At 43.1% G+C, this 22831-nt stretch overlaps 2 protein-coding genes across 4 annotated transcripts; one reads left to right on the top strand and one right to left on the bottom strand.

Annotated features, from left to right (window-relative positions):
• Window positions 1–823: 823 nt before the first annotated feature.
• Window positions 824–21442, top strand: LOC115744781. 3 transcript variants are annotated; one of them, XM_048280492.1, is made up of 7 exons: window positions 824–828; window positions 17710–18130; window positions 18785–18885; window positions 19471–19568; window positions 20320–20519; window positions 20718–20770; window positions 21118–21442. In XM_048280492.1, exons 2-7 carry the CDS (start codon window positions 17728–17730, stop codon window positions 21139–21141), a joined length of 879 nt encoding a protein of 292 aa, XP_048136449.1. In that variant the 5' UTR covers window positions 824–828; window positions 17710–17727; the 3' UTR covers window positions 21142–21442. The 3 variants fall into 3 exon arrangements, with proteins under 3 accessions (XP_048136449.1, XP_030535993.1, XP_048136450.1); XM_030680133.2 differs by lacking the exon at window positions 824–828 and having other exon boundaries at window positions 17641–18130; XM_048280493.1 differs by lacking the exons at window positions 824–828; window positions 20718–20770 and having other exon boundaries at window positions 17641–18130.
• LOC115745594 (dof zinc finger protein DOF5.4) lies at window positions 1466–2797 on the bottom strand. Its single transcript, XM_030681161.2, has one exon. The coding sequence runs from the start codon at window positions 2546–2548 to the stop codon at window positions 1550–1552; it is 999 nt and encodes a 332-aa protein (XP_030537021.2). The 5' UTR covers window positions 2549–2797; the 3' UTR covers window positions 1466–1549.
• Window positions 21443–22831: the final 1389 nt, after the last annotated feature.

The raw sequence follows: 22831 nt of genomic DNA, 5'->3' as shown, positions 1-22831 counted from the left end.
CGTCATGCTGCCCATTCTCACCCGCCCTACCATGAATGAGAAGTGGACGGTTCCAGAATTGGTCCAGCTTTCATTAAAATCGAAAACTTACTCGTCGAAATCGATTCTTCAATTCTTAAAATCCAAAAAGTTTTATCTTAATTTCACATATATTCTTGATTAAACGAGTACAGTGAATCATCATCTCTAATAACTTTCATTTAATATTACAATCCACTGACTACAATTCATATTTAGACACGCCGAAATTATGAAACATTAACAAAGTAAAAATCTCAATCATAAATGTGAAGCTCAAAGTGATTTCATATTACACACTAGAACATTGCAAGATCGAGTGGAGACATTGAACAAAATAATCACGAAGGCTTGTTCCAAGTTTTAAATTTTCAGTTTTTGAAACCTTAAAATTTGAAATCGGATCGGTTCCCACCATTCCGATTATTCGATTCCCTATTATATCTCAAAACCAATGCTCACCCACACCATGAACACCTCCACTGCATAAGTCGAGAATCATGACCCGGGGTATCGTCACAAAGATCACATCCGAGCCCGAATCCACAACGCTCGCCCCCTCACTCTGATGTTGCCACGCCACGACCGCCACCTCGCGTATCGAGACATTTTTTTCACGAAGCACGAAGAATTTAATCGCGCAGAAAAATCATAAGCTTTATCATCCAAAGAAAAAAAAAAAAAAGAACGGATTCTCGTACTTCTTGTCTCGCAACATATGTCGTATGTAATTTGCTTATGAAAACGCATGCAAATTTGCTGTCCCCAGCACTGAAAATGTTGGGGGCTTCAGTGGGGCGAGAGCGCAGCGTGGGTCGGGACAAACCGACCACTCCGCCACCCGACCACTCACGGTGCCCCACGCGTCCTCCACTCCCCAAAGTCCCGTCGCCATCGCCACGTGGAGGCCATAACCGCGTCACTTGCCCGCCCCCCCCCCCACCGGCCTCGAGGGGCCCCACCCGCCCAACCGACGCCCCCGCCCCCCGAAATCTGGTCCGTACGATCCTCCTCCCCCGCAAGCGATCGACGTCGTTATCATCATCGGCGCTGGTCGAAACGGCGGTCACGTGGCGCGCTCTCAAGTGCGCATGCAAATTGGTTTCAATGAGTTACCGAAACGAGGCACGAGCGCAGCAAAAACCCACTCTATAATCCCGTCTATATCTCCACCAATAATTTAAGTTTCGCTTACATAAATAAATAAAAAAAAAACCCCAAAAAAAATCAGGGAAAATAAAAAAAAAAAAAAGGAAAATGCAAGCCAGAGAAATGGGCAAGGGAACGTTAGCTCGCAGCTGCACAGGAAACATCAAGAACAAACCCATGAAAAAAAAAGGGGGGGGGGAAGAAAACCAAGAAAATCACAAGCAAAAATTTACAAAAGTCAAGACTGGAAATATAATTCGATATGACGTTTTTTCGTTTATTTGTTATATTTTTTTAAAAAGGCCTTTTCTTTTCGTCGTCCTCCTTTTTTTTTTTTTTTTGGGGGGGGATGTTAAGGCAATGAGAGAGGGAGAGAGAGATTCTAGGGGAGATACAGGCCTGGTGGGTCTTGGTCTCCGTCCGTACTCCAGTGACTCTGACTCCAGTAAGCGTGATCGACGGCGCTGGGGAGATCGAACAGGCCCTGATCGCCGCTCGGTTGCCAATCCAGCGGCCCGAAACCTCCTCCGCCGCCGCTGCTTCCCGGTCTGTTCCCCTGCGACGTGGACGTGGGCAGATCCAAGAGCACGTTCTGGTCTATGAACCCACCGGCGCCGCCCATCTCCTGCATCTTCATCTCGTCGCCGGCGCCGGCGCCGGCGCTGGCGCCGGCGGCGATCCGGTGCCACTGGTTCTGCTGGGCCTGGTCCTGATTCTGTTGGGTCATCACGACGCTGAACCCGTAGGGCAACGGACCGTCGCCCGAGGAAGTGATCAGGCTCGTGAAGCTTCCCATGTCGGTGAACAGCCCAACCTCCGCGGCCGGGTGCTGGTAGCCGGAGTCGCTAGGGTCTGCGTTCATGCTCTGAGAGATCATCGACTTGTAGTCGTTGATGTTCAGCAGGCTCGACTGGTCGGACACCGAAGACGGCGCCGAAACCGCTTCCGTCGCGACGGCGGTGGTCGTCGCGGTGAGGCTGGAGCTCTCGCTGCTGGAGTGGGAGCTCGATTTCCGCTCCCTCGCGGGATCCTCATCCGCCGCCGGGGGCTCCGGGGGTGCGGACGAGGACTTGGGCTTGGAGGAGCGCTTGGACTTCCGGCAGCCGCCGCCGACGGGGACGTTGCGGAGGACGCCGCCCTTGGTCCAGTACCTCCGGCAGCTCTTGCAAAAGTGGCGGGGCTGGGAGAGGTTGTAGTTGTTGTAGTAGCAGAATTTGGTGTTGAGCGAGTCGCAGCGGGGGCACTTCAGCGCCTGGTGGTTCTGGTGGTGGCCGTGTTGGTGGTGATGCCCGCCGTGCGGCCGCAGCCTCCGGTCTCCGACGGCAGCGGCGGCTGAGGCTCCGAACATCCGCCCCCCCGCGATCGAGTGAATATCTTGCATCTTCTTCAACCCACTTCCTCTTCCTTCCTTCTTCTGCAACCAACTTCCTCTTCCTCTTATTCGAACCCGAGACTGGGGCGGATTCGAAGACGAACGACCCGGGATCCGTCGGAGGCGCTGCGCGATGCTCGAGAGATCGGCAATGGATCACATTTGGTGGGGTGCGAGCGATTGCCTGGGTTTGTGCGTGCGCACGCTATCTTTTTTTTTTTCTCTCTTGCAGAGCGAGAATGATGATGAAGATGGCGAGAGCTGTACCAGCTGCGAGCCGAAGCGAGAAATATCCGTCCGCATTTAGGTTTCTATTTTTCTTTTATTCGTTTATTTTCCCATGGGAGGAATGTGAAATGACCAAGATCGCCCCCAACCCCCGCAATTACTTACCTGACCCTGAAGAAATCGAGGAATACCGAGAGAGTAATGACCGTGACCTCTCCCGACTTAGCAAAGGGTAGATTGGTCCTGGGTCATAATTTTAGGTGATAATATTAGCATTAATCACTTCTCGGTCAAGTCTATGTAGAGTTCGGCTCTCCGACGAACGATGTCTAGAGGGAAGGAGGACGCATTGCCTGGTTATTACATCCGGCGTACAAAGATCGGCTCAAAAACTTAAATTATGTCGATAGGAATGTAGCCCTACTAATGAAGGGAATGAGAGAACGGAGAGGCTAGTAATGCAGGTGTGGGGTTCGACTCGCGCGCTCTGCACAGAGGCAAAATAAAAGTCAGAGAGAGATATGAGAGTTAGAAATAGAATAAAAAAATATCAAATTAAGTAATTAAACGGAGTGAGATTACATGCGCATAAGGGCATATTATAGCCACATTTTTGGTGATGCGGGTCGACTCAGCCCTATATTGTGAAATAGGCATGGCTCCTACCGTGCGAGCTACTTTCGAACCCATCACGAACAACAAGTATGATTTGGAGTATAGGGATTTGAAATCTTGACATACACTCGATACCACGTAGGAAAAAGGTCACGACCCAAGAGCTTGAGATATTGAGCAGATGGACACGACTTGCATATGATGCTCTTCGCTGATAAAAGAGGAGACATTTTGCTAAGTGGATGGAGTCTTGTGGTTCTTACCATGGAGTCTCGCCAAACTCAACAATCGACGATGCGTCGAGCGCACCGAAAACTCAGTATTTGATAGTTTAAATGTGGATACCACATGTCGCGATGCTTGTTTTGTCCTTAATCGCCGAAAACCCTCCCGTTACGTGCCTCGCTATGCATTTCCTAGCGAAGACTGATAATCTATGCGAATGTAACAATATTGTACGGCATGCCAATCTAATTTTGGACTTGCATAAAATCTAATCCCCCGTGTTAGCACATCCCAAGTTTTTTTTTTTTTTTTTTTGGTCGTAGCACATCCCATGTCGGGTTTGCTCATTTTTATCTTCTTTTTTTTTTTTTTGCCTTTCCATTTTTTTTTAATTAAGAAATAGCGTTGCAATTTGAGCATACTTTCCAAAAAAAAAAAAACAAAAAAATAAAAATAAAAATTGTCCAATCGGAGATATTTCCGTTGAAGATCTGTGATGGCGATGTGCGTTCACTATAAATGGCAGATTTGCATGCACTAGGGGCAGGGGCTATTTCTGAGGGCAACATTAGGGGGAGGTGAAAATAGGGATTTCCTGACATCGTCGACGAGGTGCCACTATAGGCCCCCACCCCCGCGGGGGAGGATCTGGCCCGTCCGCTCCGGACACGTGGACGGTGCCGAAGCCCCCGATGCTGCTGTCCACAAATGTCCCGTTGTCGCCTTGTCGGCCAGTGTTCTGTTTTCATCTGAGATCTCTGGGGAAGTTTGTCTGTTACGACTGGTGGAGGGGATGCCACGTATCGACCTCCTATTGGCTAACCGTCGGAACTGGTTCTTTTTTTTTTGGGGGCGGTGTACAACACTGTGCCGTGTCAGTCGTCAGTTTGCAACCAACCAAATACTGCACAGCACAGACCAGTGTTCACTGAGAAATCTCTGGTTTATACCTTTTTTTTATTTAATGGTCGGAATCTGGTTTATACTGAATAAGAATATTCAACGAGGAACATGACTAGATTATAATATATATATAGGTGCGATGTATTTAAATAAGTGAGTTATATCCAACAAACGGTCCAAGAAATTTGCCCTATCACTTAATATGTTCACGTGATAAATCCATCTGAACTCATCTAGCGTCTTACTTCTGTTATTGGTGCGACGGGACATATTTACCCGAAAACATGTGATTTCTTGCTTGATGAGGTATATTTACGAGGATTGGAGATTTTCCCGTTAGAATGTTTCGGTAGAGATATTATTAGATACTGAGAATATAGTTCAATATTTTGTTATTTTCTAAAATAGATAATTTATTTTTCTATACGCATTGTTCGGGTACAAATGCCCTCTTCTAATTACGTGTAAATAAAAGCCAGTTGAGTGAAAATGTAGATTTTACTGATTCTCTCCCTCTCTCTCTCGAAGATCATAGGATATTTACCTAGTATAGTAGTATCGTAGCCAATTACCAACAAGTCCGGACTCAATGGCCACACGAGAGATACGGTTTTGGACCTATCAATCACACGGGAGGTACACATGCAAATGAAAATATTGACAGAAAGATTTAGATTAACACATAGCATCAACGTTTTATAATTAGTGCACACATCGATGACGTACTCGTGGTTTCCCTGAACGGTCACCACTTGAGTATTTCTCTCTAGTGATTTGGCCAAATCGGATCGGATCGAATCTTTACGGCTCCATGCATAGGTTATTATGCTTATGTTACTTTTACATGCCAACATCACCGTGTTCGTCTATGGCTCTAGGTCAGCAAGTTCTATCTACATTTTGGATGGAAATGCAAAATTTACTCTGAGACCGAGATGGGAAATTAAATTATGGACTAAAATTGAAATCATGAGCGGAGGTTAGCTCAGGAACCAAATCCGTCACGAAATAAAATATGATGACCAGAATTGAATAAGAGGAATAATAGGGAAGAGTATCGAAAAAATCATAAACCTATGGTGTCAATACCAATTCAATCCTAAACCATTTAATTGGATCAATTTAGTACTAAACATTTTTGCATTGGTACCTATTGAGTCTATCCATCAATCTTGACCAGAAATCACCGGCGTGAACGTCGGTGTTAAAATTTTAATAATAGTATACGATTTATTTATTTATTTATTCTTTTCTTTTTATCTTTATTTATTTTTTACTGTGAGTTGGAGACCCTTGTTGACATCAGCCAAGGGCATCGCTGCCCTTGCCAACCATAACAAAGGTGTCGCGGCCCTCACATAGATCCGGCGAGGGCCGTCACGCCCTCATCGGTTAAAGTGAGGGCGTGTAGCCCCTTGCCGAAATCCGGCAAGGGTGTCCCGGCCCTCCCTTGTGGCCGGCGGCGCCCTTGTTGGCTCTTAGCAAAAAAAAGAAGAAAATAAATAATAGGAAAGAAAAGAAAAAAATCATAATATTATTTTTAAAAATGTCCACGTGTCGTGCCACATAAGACCTCCGGGTGTCGGCATCAACGATTTCAGCCCAAATTTAGCCGATGGACTCAATTGGTACCAATATAATAAATTTAGGACAAAAGTCGTCCAATTAAAAAGTTTATAATTGAATTTGTACAATATAGTAGGTTTATGACATTTTCAATACTTTTTCCGGCAACAATACAAAGATTGTTTGTAAAATCTCCCACTTTTAACTATGTCCTCACAACATTTCAAGAAAAGCGTACCTACAGAAGATATCGTCGCACGTTTTCTTCTCTCTATCTCACCTCCACAATGAACAACTCAATATAGACAAGATCTATTTTTCAAGGCTCCATTTGTCTCGTAAAAAATAAACAACTTGGATAAAAAATTTCCAAAAATCGCCCATACCGCTAGAAATAATCGGTAGGATGAAAATGTTTGATTTTCATTGTCCACAACGAACTATGTCCAAAAATTTTCATGAATGGTGGAAATACTTTTCGATCATTTATTTTTTGTAAGCGATACGAGCGATCACTTTTAAGAAAAAAAAAATGTTTTTCAAAACATTCATTTTTCGCAAAAAAAAAAAACAAACCCTAAGTATTTGCCAAATGGTTATCTATTTCACTTGGACCGCTCAAATCAAAAAGATTTGTGAACCATTAACAGCTAATCGCTATGGTATGCCCCATTAGACAAAAATGGCCAGATCCAACCGGACAACAGTTGATATGAATCAACATTAATACAAACGACATGATTCCTAGTACTAACATTGGTAGACAAAGAAATGACTTGTACCAATTTTCTCGGTGCCGTATGAAGTCGATCGGTTGGACACGCTTTGATTAGGGTTTATTACCTTTCATTACGCTCATCGGCGACAGTACACCCACCATTAAGGATCTTAGGGTGGCTATCTACATCATGTAGCAAGTTTTCTTCTATGTTAAGTCGTGCTCGGCCGATGTTTCGGCCTCATAAATTATGTGTACCTAACAATCAATGCGACCGATCACTCGAGCCAAACATCCTTGTTCATCGAGTGAAAAAGACCAACAACATAAATGCCAAAAGGAATGCCAAACACCATTCTCCGATATCGAATACTTGGGATGAGCGTTTTTTTTTTTCTTCTTCTTTTTTTCCTCTCCGAAAACTTCACTAAGACAAAATCGAGAGAGAGAAGGAAAGTACGTCAAACTGGTACGCTTGTGATCCGTGCTCCGATATCACGTTCGAAAGATCGTTCTTCTAAAATCCTTGATCTTTAGGAAATATCATTCGTCTGACATAGGATGCACTCGACGTGTGCGCGCTAACTCGAGATCGACACGTGCTCGACTCGTCGGTGCACCGACCACCGAGTGTGCGCAGATGGGTGGGTGTCGATGGACGTTGTCCCAAAGTCCAAACCCCACTCAAGAGCCAATCCATGCTCGATATCTCGTCCAAACACGCTCTGACAAGGGAACCAATGAGGACCCTCCGTTCCTTCCCTTGGGGCATTATCGTGCATCACGAAATAGTGCGCGCTTGTGGCCATCTCAGTGTCGATTTCACCTGTTCGATCCGATCGTCAATCACGCCGAACAGACCTCCGCACAACCAGCATCCCCCAACATCCGGACAAACCGGCCATTGCATCATAAGCCTTTGCGGCCGCACCTACCACTGTTCTTTCTTGCCGTCCAATACCTTTGTCTGGGAGATATGGCTAATAGGTAGCCTAAATCCGAATCCCGTCAATATGTCCAATTGATGTCCTCCGTTTCCTCGTGGATTAGCAGCAACAGGGAACGTCCCCACAACGGACGCGTAAGGATGGTCGTCCGTAGCTAGTGGGAAACCAAAGTCAGTAATCCCCACCGTCTCTCGACCATCCGATGTTGCCGTTCGAGAGCGGCGTAGGTTAAGTACGAGTAGATCTGTCTGTAACCCTTTCTTCTTCTTCTTCTTTTTCCTTTTTTCTGTGGTTTCTGGAAGGTGGGTCACTACCATCCCGAACCCGACATGCACTGGCAAGGGCATGCACACGGGACAGTGCGATCGATCGTGGGAAGGACCTGACCCAAACCAACGGAAACGACGTCGCTTCTGCTACTCCGTCGACATCTCTCTCTCTCTCTATCTCTAAATCTGCGTGTATACCTGGATTGGATGGGTATCCCTGGCTATTTCCAAATGTAGATGGAGTTTTGCAGGGTATCCCTGCCTTCTTCTCCAATGGGTCTCTCTCTCTCTTTCTCCTCCAAGCCAGGCACCTTTCACCATCTTTACAGATCGCAAAAGATATCAACTTGTCCCCTCTCTGTGTAGGGGCTTTGTCCTAGGCCACCAAGCAATGGGCTCCGGCCAGATGGACCCAGTCGGTTGGCTAGGAGACGCCATTCAAGTTGGGCCCCACCCAACCTAGGGGTGAGTGGTAAATCTATATATGGTAGGCTCCAAATCCCAAAAAAATGGGAAACCAATTCCGAATTTATAATAGGTAGGTTTCAAGTTCCAGAACGCGGAACCAAGTCTTCGTATTTTTTCTTTTGTTCAATGCCTTCGCCCGATCTTGCAATATTCCATGTCTTCTGATTTTGACTATACAATCTGAAACTACCAGTATGAGCTTTCATTTCTAGTGACATCCATAACTGAGACTTTTACTTTGTTAACGTTTCATATTCTTTGTGCACCTAAATATGATTTATGGGTCGATGGCTTGTAATAAGAAATGGTGGTCATTAGAGATGATGATTCACTACGGCCGATCAATTAAGAATACATGTAGAACTTGGATAGACCCTAGAATCGATCATGGAACCCATGACAGGTAAGATCCAAGAGTATCGAAAAGTCAATTTTTACCAGTAGATTCCAAGTTCCAATCTGAAATTTGAACCGATCCCGAAATCGCTCTAACCCTATTCTCGGGCCCCGTCCCCAATTTCATCTCCTAGCCCTCCAAAGGAAGGCAAAAATAACCGAAGCACTCGCGCAGGTACACGCACAGCCCACCCTACACGGCCATGCGCCGGTCCGTAGATGGAGTGGACTTCTACGATTAGTCTTCAGAGCCATTATTGCACCCGCTGAACCTTGGCATCCTCATGTACTACGCTGCCCACCGTCCCTAAATCAATGCTACGAATTATCTTCTGCCAAATTTGCTTAATCTGATCCCTAAATTTTCGATGGAATGAATTCTCAAACATCAGTGTACTTTCCGATGCAATTTCCCTTTCTCCTCTTTAACCAAATGCTTGGTCCCTTGTCGCACTGACGATCAGTGATTCGTGATCCAACTCACAAAAAGGAAAAAGGGAAGCGATCCACGTTCGAATTTCATTTTGTGATGTCGGGACCACACGGGCATAACGATAGTGTCGTGCGATCTAAACATTTTGCATGCCCACCTGAAATTACCATATCTTATATATTGTACTAATATTTGACACAAAAAAAAGGAGGTATTGCAAAGTTCGACCCCATATTATATGTTCGGAGCATAAAATCTCGAAGCTTGCGATCTCTTTTTTTATTTTACGACATTAGGTACTACCGATCATGAGAATGTCCACGTGGCTGTGGTCCTCAAATTAGGTAGACTATAAAAAAATAGTTTAGTATATAATTTAACTAATGCGACGGTCCATTAGTGCAGGGAAATGCCGTTTAAATTTCGTCGGAGGAGGCGGTTCGACAGGACTAGTTGTGAGCTTTTGGAATTGATTACTGTTTGGGGCCTTTTGGTCCCCCCCACAAGTTCATGTCTTCTCCTCTTTACAAACCGATATTGGACGACACAGTTACTCAAAACTAATTATTTTTTTCATCTCTTAAATAATACATGTGTTGATTTCCCTGATCCAAATTTACCCTCCGTTAGAATTCTGTCTAATATCCCGTCAAAACGCACACGTGCCAGTCTAGCTGCCGCTGGTGAGGCGAATCTGACATGGACAAAATTCACTTGTGCGAACACGTGCATTTTCAGCGGAGGGTAAATTCAGATCAAGGATGCCGAATTCGATTTTTTGCGAAATGAAAAGAACCGATTTGAAATTGTTCGTGATTGAAAACTAGTTTTGTGATAGATACATCGTGCGTGCCGATTCGGACACGGGACATTGATAGCGATGTGACGCGAGCTAGAGCTAGCGAGTCTCGTCAATTTGGACCGTGTCCGCGTCTCCAACGTTGGTTGGTCCCTCCAAGCCCCACGACAACAACACATGCAATCGACGCATTTCCGTTGTCGTTTCCTTTCCCCCCCCACTTCCCTTCCATCTTGTTATCATTGTTATTCCTCTAAACAAAGATTAAGTTCTTCCATTTGACGTTAGTGGTGGGACGAAACCCTAGCTAAGATCTCGTGGTCACATCTCCATATTTTTCTCTTTTTCCGTCGTGTCAATCGACCTCCATTGCCACGTTAAAAAATTCAACTCAAAATATCAAGCCGATGAGTAAAGGGAGATTATATGAATTTAAGGAACATATATGATCTGTTCTCAAATAATGTCAAACGATATTTTGGGCTCGTTTGGTTCGGTTTTGAGAGAGTACCTCTGAGAAAATGTAAAGGTCTTTAGGCGAAAAGGGTTTTTCGATATGTAAGTAGTATTTGGTAATAGAAACAACTTTGGTTAAAATGATATTTGAAAAAAAAAAATTGCACTTTGCAAGGCCCTTTTATTTTATTTAAAAGAAAAAAAAAACTCAAAACCGGTGAAGGATTGGCAAGCCGCTGCCAGCCTCGCTTGAGGTCGCGCGACCCAAGTGGCCATCGCTTGGGTGACGCGAACGAGGCCGAAAGTCGCCCGGGTAGCACAACCCCAAGCGGTCGTCGCCCGGGTTCGTGCGACCCATGCCTCGCCCGAGGTCGAGTGTCCTTAAGTGAGGCTAGAGGCGGCTCGCCGGCCACACGTCGGTGGTCCGCCGAATATTGAGACCTTCGCCAGAATTAGCGTTTCCAATATCATTTCCGTAATTATGAAAGAATAACTAGGGTTAAATTGGAAGAAGAAAAAGCCTATTAGCATTTCGAAAATGTAATATTTCAAAGTACCTCTGGACCTATACTTTCGGCTAAGGTCCTTTAGAGGCCTTTGGAGATATAAATGCATTCTCTTAAAATTGAGTAAAAAACAAATCAAACGCTGTTTGCAATTGGTCAAGTGACTTTAGAATCCCAAAGCCGATTCACGATGCCGAATCAAACGGGGGCTCACACAGCTTTAATGTCTTAGCAATCGGAGTTGTAATTTCGGCCATGATCCGGGGGTTGTCTTGACTTTTCGCGAGGCCCCCCACCACGAACATTTTTGGGATTCTTCACATGAACTGTTTCGAACCAAACTATACCTTTATGTATAGCAAACATCAGCAGCTGTTGATCAAATTGGCGTGTGGTCGGCCTCCGTTTGTTTCGCAAAAAATAAATGATTTTCCAAAGACTATTTATATTGTTTAAAATAATTAGTCAATGAAAAGCCAAATATTCTCCCAAAAATGATCGTTTGTATCATTTGAAATAATTAGTAAATGAAAAGCCAAATATTTTTGCCAGGCCGTGAAATTTTTTTGGTTTAATATATTTTTGTAAGAGATATAAGCGATCATTTTTAAGATACTATTTTTCAAACCATTTATTGTCTCTGGATTTAAAATTGCCTTTCAAATTGAGTCAGGAAGCTCACGGAGAATGATATGCCGGTGTATTTTGTACGGTATTAGATATTGGCCAAACAAAGCGATAAAAAGGCCGGTTCGGAGTACGAAATGGTGCTTCGCCGATGTTTCTCTTATGGGAGCTGCTAGCATCGTGGAGTAGGCGCGGGCCTAGGATAGGATGTGACCCGAGGTCGAGGTCTTCGGGCTAGCGATCCGGTCAAGCGATGCTCGATTTCATGACCATCGGCGCGAACCAAATGGGGATTCATCGAGGGACCAAGAAAAGGTTACCGGCGTGATCTGAACACGTTCTCGATTCGATTCGATTCTCCGCGTCGGTAATTGCAAACCACCTTCGCATTTCGGGGTCATCTGTTTAGGTTTTGACTCGGGAAATCGGAGAATTGTTTTATGGACTCGGGATTCACTTTACTGAAAACTAGACTTCTTCATCCAAATGCTGGGCGAACGTCCAGATCAACGCCGGTCCTCCCGATTCGGGGATCGAAGAAAGCCGACGACCGAACGGAAGAATGATTATTTAATTGGCCGGGAAAGAAAATTTTCAATCGAGCAGGTTCGACGTCGAGGTAAACATCGTTTTCGTCGAATCATTGGTTCGTACAATCGAAGGACCGGGTCGATGATGATCTTCAATGTCATCGCACGTGCGTGGGGCACGAAATGGCTCTTCTACTCAAGATCATCAATGCGCGCGCATGCATCGGATTATACCCGATTTTTGAGCGGGTGGGCGGGCCTGCTATACGGGTCGAGCTATGACGACCCGAACCCAGACCCACTGGTTCGGTTATTCGGCCCAATCCATCAATGAACGGTTTGGTCCAATCCCAGCTTTGCGAAAATGACACTGCTGATTGTAGCTTCGAAATATATATTGTTGGACGGAAATTCTTTTGGATTTTTTAGGGTTTTGATGTCCGAAAACTACTCTATTGATGGAAAGCATTGTTCGTGTACTCAAATAAAAAAAAAAGTTAAATGAGGAAAAACGAGTTTCGCTTCTCGCATAATAAATTCATTTTCTTATTCACTATCTTTACCTCATCAAAAGATATTTAAATACCCGAAAACGTTTTCGCTGGCAATTATTTTCTCCGAAACCGATTTTCATGGAATACATTATCCCTTATCATTTTCCTGAAAAAAATGACTTCTTGGAATGTAACTTTCAGAAGTGCCAAATTTCCCGTAAAACGAACGGAACCTTAGCTCGAATCGCGTACGAGCAGGATAAATAATAGCTGCCATGTGAAAGGACATGGTTTGACCCCGCTTGAATTTGCACGTCCCCGTGACGAATCTGCTCTCGATATCCTTGTTGTCAAACAAGTTATAGTTGTTGTCTTCCCCTAACATTATCAAATTTCGTTGATAGAACGGGGGCGGATACTGTGGCCTTGGGGCCAGGCGCTTACTAGAGTTTAAGGACGCTTCGCTTGGGCACTCGCGATCCGGCCCCATCTCCAGAGGCGCTACCTTCCCCGTGGTGACTATGTCGCCCCGTCACGCATAACCAAACCGAGCCGAACCTCCGACAATCTGCCCCGAGTGATGCGACGGGAGATTGGTAACAGAACGGCACCGAGAACTAGACACGACCGAGAGACACTCCGAATAATCAAGGACATGTCACGCGTTTCCCGTTCTCTTCAAGGTCAGATGGAGGACCAGTTTCAGTTCCCGACAACCACCAATGCTTGCACCGGTCGGAGATGACCCTCTCAGGCATGCCCCTCCTCCATAACTCGCAAAGCTTCTTCAGTTGCCGCCACTAGTATAAACATATTAGGGAATTATCATGGTGGAATTTTAAATGCAAGGATGGTTGGATAGGTAATTATTTATCTTTGAGACATATTGTATAGATGCATCCACGATAAAAGGGACAGTTGGGAGGTTGGAGATTAAACCAAAAAAAAAAAAGAGCAGCCACAAGGGCAGCCTCTTTCCATTTCGATACGTAAATATAGCGTACCTCAATATGTTGAATATCGTCCGGCCTGGCGAGAGAAACCCTCGCCTTCGTCCGATTTGGTGAAGGCCTGCCCTCGCCGAGTCTCGGCGACCCCCACCGGCTATCGATGAAGCCCAACAATGGCCAGTGGAGGGAAAAAGTGAACAATGAAAATTAAAAAAAAAAAAAGTAAAGAAGGAAAACAGAAGAAAAGAAGAAAAGAAAAACAAATGAAAATTTCTAAACAAATATTCAAATATTATTAAAAATTATTTACGTCGGTAATTTCTGATCAAAATTGACAAAACGTGAAAAGTTTGAGGACTCAATTAGCAATACTAAAAGGAAATTTTACTTGCTATTTAAATCTTATTGATAAATTTGGGGGGTGCATGAAATCCATTCAGAAACAAAATTTCTGTTCAAAACCTATTTCCGGAACAGAAACTTGTTTGGTAACATAATTCTATTTTTCTATTTCTGAAACAAAAAATTGTTTCAGAAATAGATTTGAAGAAGAAATGAGAAACAAAAATTTTCTACTTTTCCGAGAAACAGAAATAGAAATCTCACTTTTTCTCAAACACCCGTCGCCGCCGACCACCACCCGCCGGCCGTCGCCGGTCGTCGGCACCACCGGTCACCACAGCCGCCCCCCGCCGACAACCGGCCGACACATTTTTCAGAAGTAGAAATTTTATGTCGTTATCAAACACATTTTTTTGCTCAAAAACTTATTCAGAAACAGAAATAGAAAAAAAACTATTTCTAGCCAGAAATTTATTTTTGAAACAGAATGGTTATCATTCACCCCTTAGATCTTATAGACTTGTCACTTATATGGAAATCTCATCTCCACCTCCTCCATTGGTGCCTGAGCGGAAACACCCTTGCGAGAATGCCCCCGTTCAACTTAGCGAAAGCATGTTTCCGATTCATTTTGTAAACAAAACATGCAAACTTCTTCAAATTGCATGTGCAGCTTTCTGTGCCTTGCATTTTCGTCCCAAATCATCGAAACAATATTCTGTCGGGTGCGTGTAAGAAACAAAAGCTCTAGGTAAGACAGTGGTTTAAGACGTGCCATGGAGAAGTAGAAACAACCAAATTACAAAACATTTGAATTAATCACAAACTAAGCCAAAGCACGCGAAATTAAAGGAACACCACTACAAAAGAACATTGCAAGGATTTAGGACGGTAAATACGACATCTTTTTGCTTGGATCATGCCCATTTCCTTTAAACTAGGATTCTAGGCGAATGTTTTGCTAAGCACTGTCGCATTGGATTTCTGATGTTGCTATGTGGATTGCTCGGACTTGCTCCTTCCGATGGATTACTCCCGTAGTCTCCTATGCATGCTAAGAGTCTAACCTTTCTCAATAGGCAGGTTCGGAAGGAATGTTAAGAAAGTTCCATATTCGGTGGTAGCGCAAGCATCATTTTTTTCCCCCTCAACTATGGTTAAAAGGAGCTCTACAGATGATTCGAAAGAGGATGGTTCAGAGTGCAAAGGGATGCATGAAGCAACGAGCAGCCAATTTCAAGATTTATGGAAAGATGTAAGAAGTGTTCATTGAAATGGACAAGACTCCGACCGTAAGTCAAAAATATGCATAGCTTATAGTTGGCATTGAGCATGGTGGATATCTTTTGGAGTTCACTTCCACGGTTAAGGAATTGCAAGATCTGAAGGAGGCGGTTTTGAAAGCGGATGACGGAGGAAATGGAAACGCTGAATTTGACCCCAAGAAGTACATCGATGCCCACTTGCCCGTAAGAGTCAATGAGCAAAGCATGATGGGAATATCAGTAAGTCCATAGCTGTCGTTAAACCAGTACCTACAACAGTTCTTCGGGGTTACTTCACCTATAGGGCTATCAATAGTCTACTGGAGAATCAGTTCTGGGAAAGGATTTTGGTTCTCTTCATCACATCCGGTCGACACTACAAGTAAATTGCGCACCTTATTAGTTGCTCATACTTTATGAATTTATTTGATGCGGTGAGCCGGAGGTTGCTTGCGAGTTAACTCTACTTTTGAGTAAAGGTAAGTTGTGATGTATGATAGTGGAAAATATATAATTTGCACTAAGAATATATGATCTATCACCCTATAATACTCCAAATATCATGCTTTTACTATTTACGCTTTTGCAGGTAATTATTGTTGAAGTTGTTGTGTAGTCCCACATCAACAATAGGTCACATATGCTATACCTATCGATTTAAGCTTTTGGATTGAACTTTTTAACATGGTATTAGAGCTAGTGTTGTCCTTTTCGTGAATGTGCGTCCACTTCCCATTAGTCAAATTCCACGTGTCGCTCGTAATCCAGCTTGCATGTGAGAGGGGGTGTTAAAGTCGTTATGCTGTCTCACATCCCTTGATAATGAGTCCTATATACTCTCTATATTCATGTGGTCTCCCTCCGCTTATCAATTTAAGTTTTTGGGCTTGACTTTTTAACAATTATTATGTTGTCCTGATCTTACCTTTCCTTCTGGAAGGAGTTCATGCTTCATTTGTCAAATTCGTACCATCCAAACCATCCCAATGTTTACGTTATTCCAATTTGTGTATCTTCTCATCTGTTTTGGGGTGACGTTGGTGCCTATCACCAACCATGTTGTTCCTATTGCCATTCTTCCTTCTTCTAAGCATAAGGCAACACATTCTTCTGAAGCTATTTAAGCACGATAAAAGCCTCTCATTCAAGGTATACCTACAGGGAAGGAGTCAATGGTAAGTTGACCGGCACGTGTGAGTTGAGATTGACTGAAAATATCGGTAGTCAAGCATCAGCATCGACTGTGAGGAGCGAATAGAATTAAGTAGACAAGACATGAACAGTTCTGGCCATCGACTGATAGCCAAGTTGATGTCAGTAGAAGTGTCGATGCCGGATCACAAAGTTTGGCTAAAATCAAATTGGCTTCGAGGATAAATAGGGGAACAAGTTATTACAGCCAAATTCTTTGGCGGGAACGGGGTTACCAAGGCCCAAGGGCGTTGACTGATAGATGGAGCCAATCATCCATGGACGATAAAAGGAGCTCATCTGAAGAGGAAAAGACGGTCCAAACTCCTGAAGAAGAAGAAGGCTTGTACTTTCTGCTTATTTCCAAATCATTTCCAGCAGATGTCGAACCTAGACATGCACCGCCTTTTGACAAAGCTGTAGCTACTGGAGAGAGATTTCTCGCTGTGCGCTCATTACCGATAATGATGCGAGATTCGATGATTGATTGCGCGTTATACTTGGATACAATGATCAACCTGTCCTTGAAGAATAAGCCGGTTTTTGCAGACCGGACTAAGTTAATTCACTTTTCAAATTTACTTGCTTTGTGGGATTTTCATTTTTATTTTGAAGTGATGTATATCTCTCTAATATGAAATGAATATCTTTCTTTCGAGGAAAAAAAAAAAGTCATTTCCAGCATTTTATTTATGCCCTTTAAGAGCCCCGAACTCGATGCAAATCGGGAAAAAATTAGAGGACCAAATTGCACAAGCAGAAAAATTTAGATGAATTCGATGTTAGATTAAGTTCCATTGATTTTACGAAAAATGGGCAATTCAATAAAGATTTTTTTTTCTAAAAAAAATCATTTATATAATTCAAAATAATTAGCCAATGAAAAGAAATTTCATCGTTGATAATAATTTATGCCTAAAGATTTTTGTGAACAATGAAAAAAATTTCACTAATTCATTTTTTTTAAATAACATAACCAATTAAATTTTAAAAAAAATATTGAAATCGTTTATTTTTTGTGAATCAATCATAATATAAGTTTTCGACGCCAAAAAATAAAAATAAAATCATAATATAAGTCAATGTCTCGGGTGACTCGATGTGGGGCTTGCTTTCATCAACATGGAAAGAGTCCGACCCGAATAATTAGGCCGGAGGCCCAATTAATCATAAAAAAAATTCAGGCTAACAAATCAGGAAGAACGACGAAGACGAAGACGAAGACGAAGACGAGGAGCAGAGCGATTGAGCTCGAGCCAAATGGATTTGTGGAGCCGAGCTCGGAGCTTCGCGGAGGAGGCCGCCAAACGGTCTCAGGAGCTGACCAAGGAAGCCGCGAAGCGATCCCAGGAGCTCACCATCGGCTCCTCGAGGCTCTCCGACATCGTGTCCGAGACGGCGAAGAGGTCCAGGGAGATCGCCGCCGAGGCGTCGAAGCGAGCCGACCAGATCAAGCTCGAGGCCATCAAGCGAGCCGATCGGCTCAAGTCGCTGGCCGAGGGCTCCGGCGCGCTCGCCGGGACGGGGTCTGCCACGGGGGCGCGGAAGGAGGAGGAGGAGGTGGAGGTGGCGTTGGATCCGGAGAAGCTCGGAGTCACTGATGAATTGAGAGAGTTCGTCAAGGAAATCAACGTCACCACCTTCCGGGATTTTCCCCTGCCAGGTGCTTCATTAGGGTATATTTAGATTGGTTGACGTTCTGGTAGACATTTGGTAGGTAAGAAGCTGTCCGACGATTGGTGACCGTTATTACTTTAGAAATGGCGTACTTCTGTCTGTCGAGTCGAAACCAAATGAGTTTCGGCTGAATCTTTGCGTGGTCACGTTCTATTGCAGAACTCAATCGATAATTGAATGCGCAGAAACCTAAAGATCATACTTGCTTCAATCCTCTAGTGAAATCACTTTGATCTGTGTTACTCGCATTTGCCATATTTCGAGTTCTTGTGCACGGCCGATGCGTGTAATGCTGATCGACTCCTTAGTTGAAGCTCGTGTATGACTATTGTTTTTGCCTGTCTACTTTTTTCTTCATAGAGTAGTCATTGAGGTCACGCCGTGGGTGCTTCTGAGCTTCCAAGGGAAGTTTTCCATTGGTTGCGTGCTTCCACTGAGGTTATGCTGTGACAATTTCTGGGGTTCGTAGGGAGTCCTTTGTTGGTTGCTTAGTTTCAGTGGAATGTTTTTATAGTTGGTATCAGGCATGCGGGCTGGTAATTTTGTGTTGGTTTGGCATAACAACAGAATCGATGCAATCTTGTGCTTATTTTTTACAATTTGCATTTTCCGGTAGCTGATGTTTCCTAACTTTTTGCAGATGATTCTGAGATGTCAGACGTTCCTACAGTCTCAAATGTAAGGCAGGACCTTACGGAGTTTCAAGAAAAGCATGCCAAGCTTGTTCTTTCATCTGTAAAGGTACTTAACCTTGGCTCCATCAGCAAATCCTCAATATGCCTAAAGGGGAGAGATAGATAAGGAGAGAAAGGGTGTAAATCGTTGCATTTGCTTTAGGGTAAACATTACTTTTGCTTTCAAGGCTATATAATTGCAGTTGTATAGAGGGTCTTCTTTGAGGAAGGTTGGCTGCACTTACGCTTGTAATTGATTAATCATGTTAAACATAAAGACTTATGCACCTACATAAGTGTTTTGAAGGCTAAAAGTCAGTTACCTAATACTTATGGTGCAATGATGCTCAGACGACTTTCCTACACACTTCAAGGTTGTGTAAACTTTATGGTTGAGTTGCGCTTGGCCCCATCCTCAACATTTCTGAGGTTCATGACGAGATTTATCTCAGTCTAAGGGATGAAATTCCCTGTCGAGTAGTACAAGTCTGATCATCTAACTCTATTTTTAGGAAGAGATCTTTATATATCTTATTTCAGCTGAACTCTTTACTTTTTCTTTGTACATCAATCATGATCTTGTTTTCTGAGATAAATGAATCGTGGGAATGCTATCAACTTCTAATATTTGGTTGCCATTGACCTGTTGCAGGAAATCTCGACTTTGAGATATGAGTTGTGCCCACGGATTATGAAAGAACGGAAGTTTTGGAGAATATATTTCATACTAGTCAATAGCCATGTTGCGCCGTATGCATCCTTACTATTATGGAACCTCTATATAAGATTCCCTTCTTCTCCTTCTTTTGAGATGAGTTCTAATGTCTAGTTTGGTAACATTTGACAATCTTGACTTGTGTACCTTGGAAGCCTAATAATAAAATTTTATGATCTTTAGTACCGTTCACGGTAGTGGAAATGAATCATCATTCTTAATTATTTCTATTTTCCTACTATGGGATGTCGTATTAGAATGAGCAAGAGCTCTTTCTAAGGTTTCTATTGTTACTTGATTTGATTTGAGCCTGAGGTTTTCACTTTGATATTTTAGACTCAGCCTGTTATCACTTCAAAAAAACACATTGTAGAAAAATCTTTCTGCATGGCAGTATCGATCAATTTCTCATTAATGCTAACTCAAAGATTGTGGAGCCAAGTTTAGTTCATCTCTCTTGAGACTTTCTTCATCCTGCCTGGAGCCTTATTTAGTGAAGATTGAGACACTGCCTTACTTCCTAAATGAGCCGCATCTAGTGCAATGGTACTTGTGAAGGATTGTAGTGTTTGCAGTGTACTCAGCAACTAGAATTTGTTAGCATAATGAATACTTCATCCCAAGATGGAGACATCCTATCAGCCTGGTGAACAGAGTAAAAGGAAATTTCTATGTCATATGTTTGATTGCTAAATTTCGTGCGATTTTGGTTGTCACTGATCATACCTGTTGACTGCTCTGTCTTTTGTGCACTTCATGAACCTCCTTACTCTCGGTTGTTGTCAGCTATGAGAGGCAATACATGGAGGATGTTAGACAAAAAGCATCAGAAGAAGTTAAAGAACCTCCAAATGCAGGAGTAGCAACTGAAGCAGAGACAAAGGAACCAAATAATCCGAGTAAGCTAGGCAAGACTTCCACCTCAACAGAGCAAGACTTGGATGTCTTCCTTTTGGGAGATCTTGGAGATGATGATGAGGGACCAGGTATTATGACTAAATAAATTTTCTGCTGTTATTGGTGTACATTCCGTGAAAGTTGATCAGTCTCTATTGGTGCTTTGACTACGTCTACTTGATTGATGTTTATGATTCGACGAGCCTCATCCAGCTTTCTGCAGTGTTTTTATGGTTGTGCAGTTGGACATACTGTTAGTCATACTAATACATACTCTCTTCTTTCAGATGATGGAGATGCAGGCTTTGATGATGATTTTGACAAAATCATTGATAGTTCGGTGAGGATAGCCTCTTTAGCCCTTTCACTTACCGCAAATTCAGTTCACTTGCACGTTCTTACATGACCGGATGCATTCAGATGAAGTGGCGTAGCATATTTTTCTCATATTTAGTTTAGTGCGGTTTTTCTTGCGTCAATAAGATTTTCCATGAGCTAGCTACCTGGTTTAGATATCTACTCGACCATAGCTGGTGAGTTGGGTGCAGGCCCTGCCAATCTGTTGCAGATGCAGGGCTAGGTTTCACTTGCTAAGTAATTCATGAGGAATAGCTGCATTAGCTCATTGTCACGAGTTGACCCGACACTTGACGACAATGCTCACTCGATTTGCTTATTGATGTCTAGGATGACGAGAAAAAGAAAGAGTAGAATATACAGTGGCTGCAACGAAGCTTGTTCATTGGTAGTCCGCAACAGGCAGATCTTAGCGCAGCCATTGAAATCCGAAACCTTTGTGGAGTATCCACAGATATGTCCTCCAACCCTTTCCTTTCTCTGTCTACTTGCTTTGGTCTCTCGATTATTTTCTTATATGTTTATGGGAGAGAAGACAAGGGAAGGTGGTCAGTTGTATAAAGTATCGACTTTTGCAGTCGGGTGAATTGCATTTGTGGCTACCATTCTTTGTAGGATCAACTCTTAGAAAAATAATGCTACTTGACAATGGCTCCCTAACCTGTCTCGTAGTTTTTGTAATTGGTGCTTCCATAACAGAGTGTGAACCTTGCTATTTTTTTTTTTTTTTGGGTCGAAGTGAACCTTACTAATGATTTTTTTTACTTTCAACTTTGCCATCGCATTCCAAATTAGCATTTTCTCCTCACCAAGACCAGCAACGCTTGGTGTCTGCGGCGACTTCTGATCTGATCGCTAACAAACCAAATCTGTCAGCAATGGTCCTCACTTGAGGTCGCACAACCTTCCCCATGAGGTCACGCAACTTCAAGCAAAGGCCACCGATGCTAGATTTGGCTCCCTAGTGATTAGATTTGACCTTGCCTAGGGATGCAATTAGGGTTGAGCAAGATGGACCAATCGGACGGGAACTCGAATCGAATCGACGGGTTTGGCTTGGTTCGGGAGGTTACCGGTCTGATCCCCGGTTCCTCAAGGTGAAACCGGTGTCTGGGTAGTCCAATTCCCAATTTTAGTGGGGAACTGAATCGTTGGATCACCCATCCGGACCGACAAATTTTTAAATTTGTAAATTTACTGCAAAAGGAGAGATGGATGAGGATATAAGCTATAGAATCAGAGTAGGTTGGATGAAATGACACAGTGCATTAGGGTTTTTGTATTATTGCAAAATCACTCTTGGGTTAAAAGGAAAATTTTATAGAACAGAAGTAAGGCATGTAATGCTATATGGAGCTGAATGTTGGCCAGCACAGAGGCAACATGAGCATAAAATGGGAGTAGCGGAAATGACGATGTTAAAGTGGATGTGTGGTCATACAAGGATGGATAAGATAATAAATGAAGATATTCAACGAAAAAGTTGGAGTAGTACCGGTAACAGAAAAGATGAGAGAACATAGATTGAGATGGTTTGAGCATATTCTTCGATAATCCCTAGATGCTCCGGTAAAAACAGAAATTTGTTATCAATAGCATGACATGAAGAGATAAAGGTCCGCCGAAACTTATTTGAGGAAAAGTAGTAAAACAAGATTTAATGAAGTGGGAAATAGATTGGCGTACGGTTTGTCTCGGGACGGAGTGAAGGAAAGCTATTAGCATTGTGGAGAGACAGAATTCCTATGTTACAGAGTGTCCTTTTTAGTCCTTTTTTCCTATATATTTATATATATTTATTTCTTTTCCTTCAATCGGCCTTGCTGTCATTTTATTTATTTTTGGGTTTATCGACTGCCGAACCCAATTAGTTTGGGGTAAAAGTGATGTTGATGTTGATATTGATGATGTTTTTATTTTTCAATACACAACTTAATATTCCCTTTTGAATCATGACCTAAGCCTAATCCCCCAAATTAACGATTGCCGTCAATCTCTGCATTAAGCGTAGTCAAGGTGACTGTCATTCATCTGCATCTGCACT

This window comes from Rhodamnia argentea, chromosome 6 (genome assembly GCF_020921035.1).
Source record: "Rhodamnia argentea isolate NSW1041297 chromosome 6, ASM2092103v1, whole genome shotgun sequence".
In the NCBI taxonomy this organism is placed as follows: Eukaryota; Viridiplantae; Streptophyta; class Magnoliopsida; order Myrtales; family Myrtaceae; genus Rhodamnia; species Rhodamnia argentea.
This window is presented reverse-complemented; position numbering and strand designations above follow the sequence as displayed.

What these genes read in the sequence shown, in the direction of transcription:
- LOC115744781 (XM_048280492.1), top strand. Translation starts at nt 17,728, where the DNA reads ATGGATTTGTGGAGCCGAGCTCGGAGCTTCGCGGAGGAGGCCGCCAAA. An exon ending in GTCAATAGCCATGTTGCGCC is followed by an intron (nt 19,569 to 20,319) that starts GTATGCATCCTT and finishes GGTTGTTGTCAG; the next exon opens with CTATGAGAGGCAATACATGG. An exon ending in AGATGATGATGAGGGACCAG is followed by an intron (nt 20,520 to 20,717) that starts GTATTATGACTA and finishes CTCTTCTTTCAG; the next exon opens with ATGATGGAGATGCAGGCTTT.
- LOC115745594 (XM_030681161.2), bottom strand. Translation starts at nt 2,548, where the DNA reads ATGCAAGATATTCACTCGATCGCGGGGGGGCGGATGTTCGGAGCCTCA.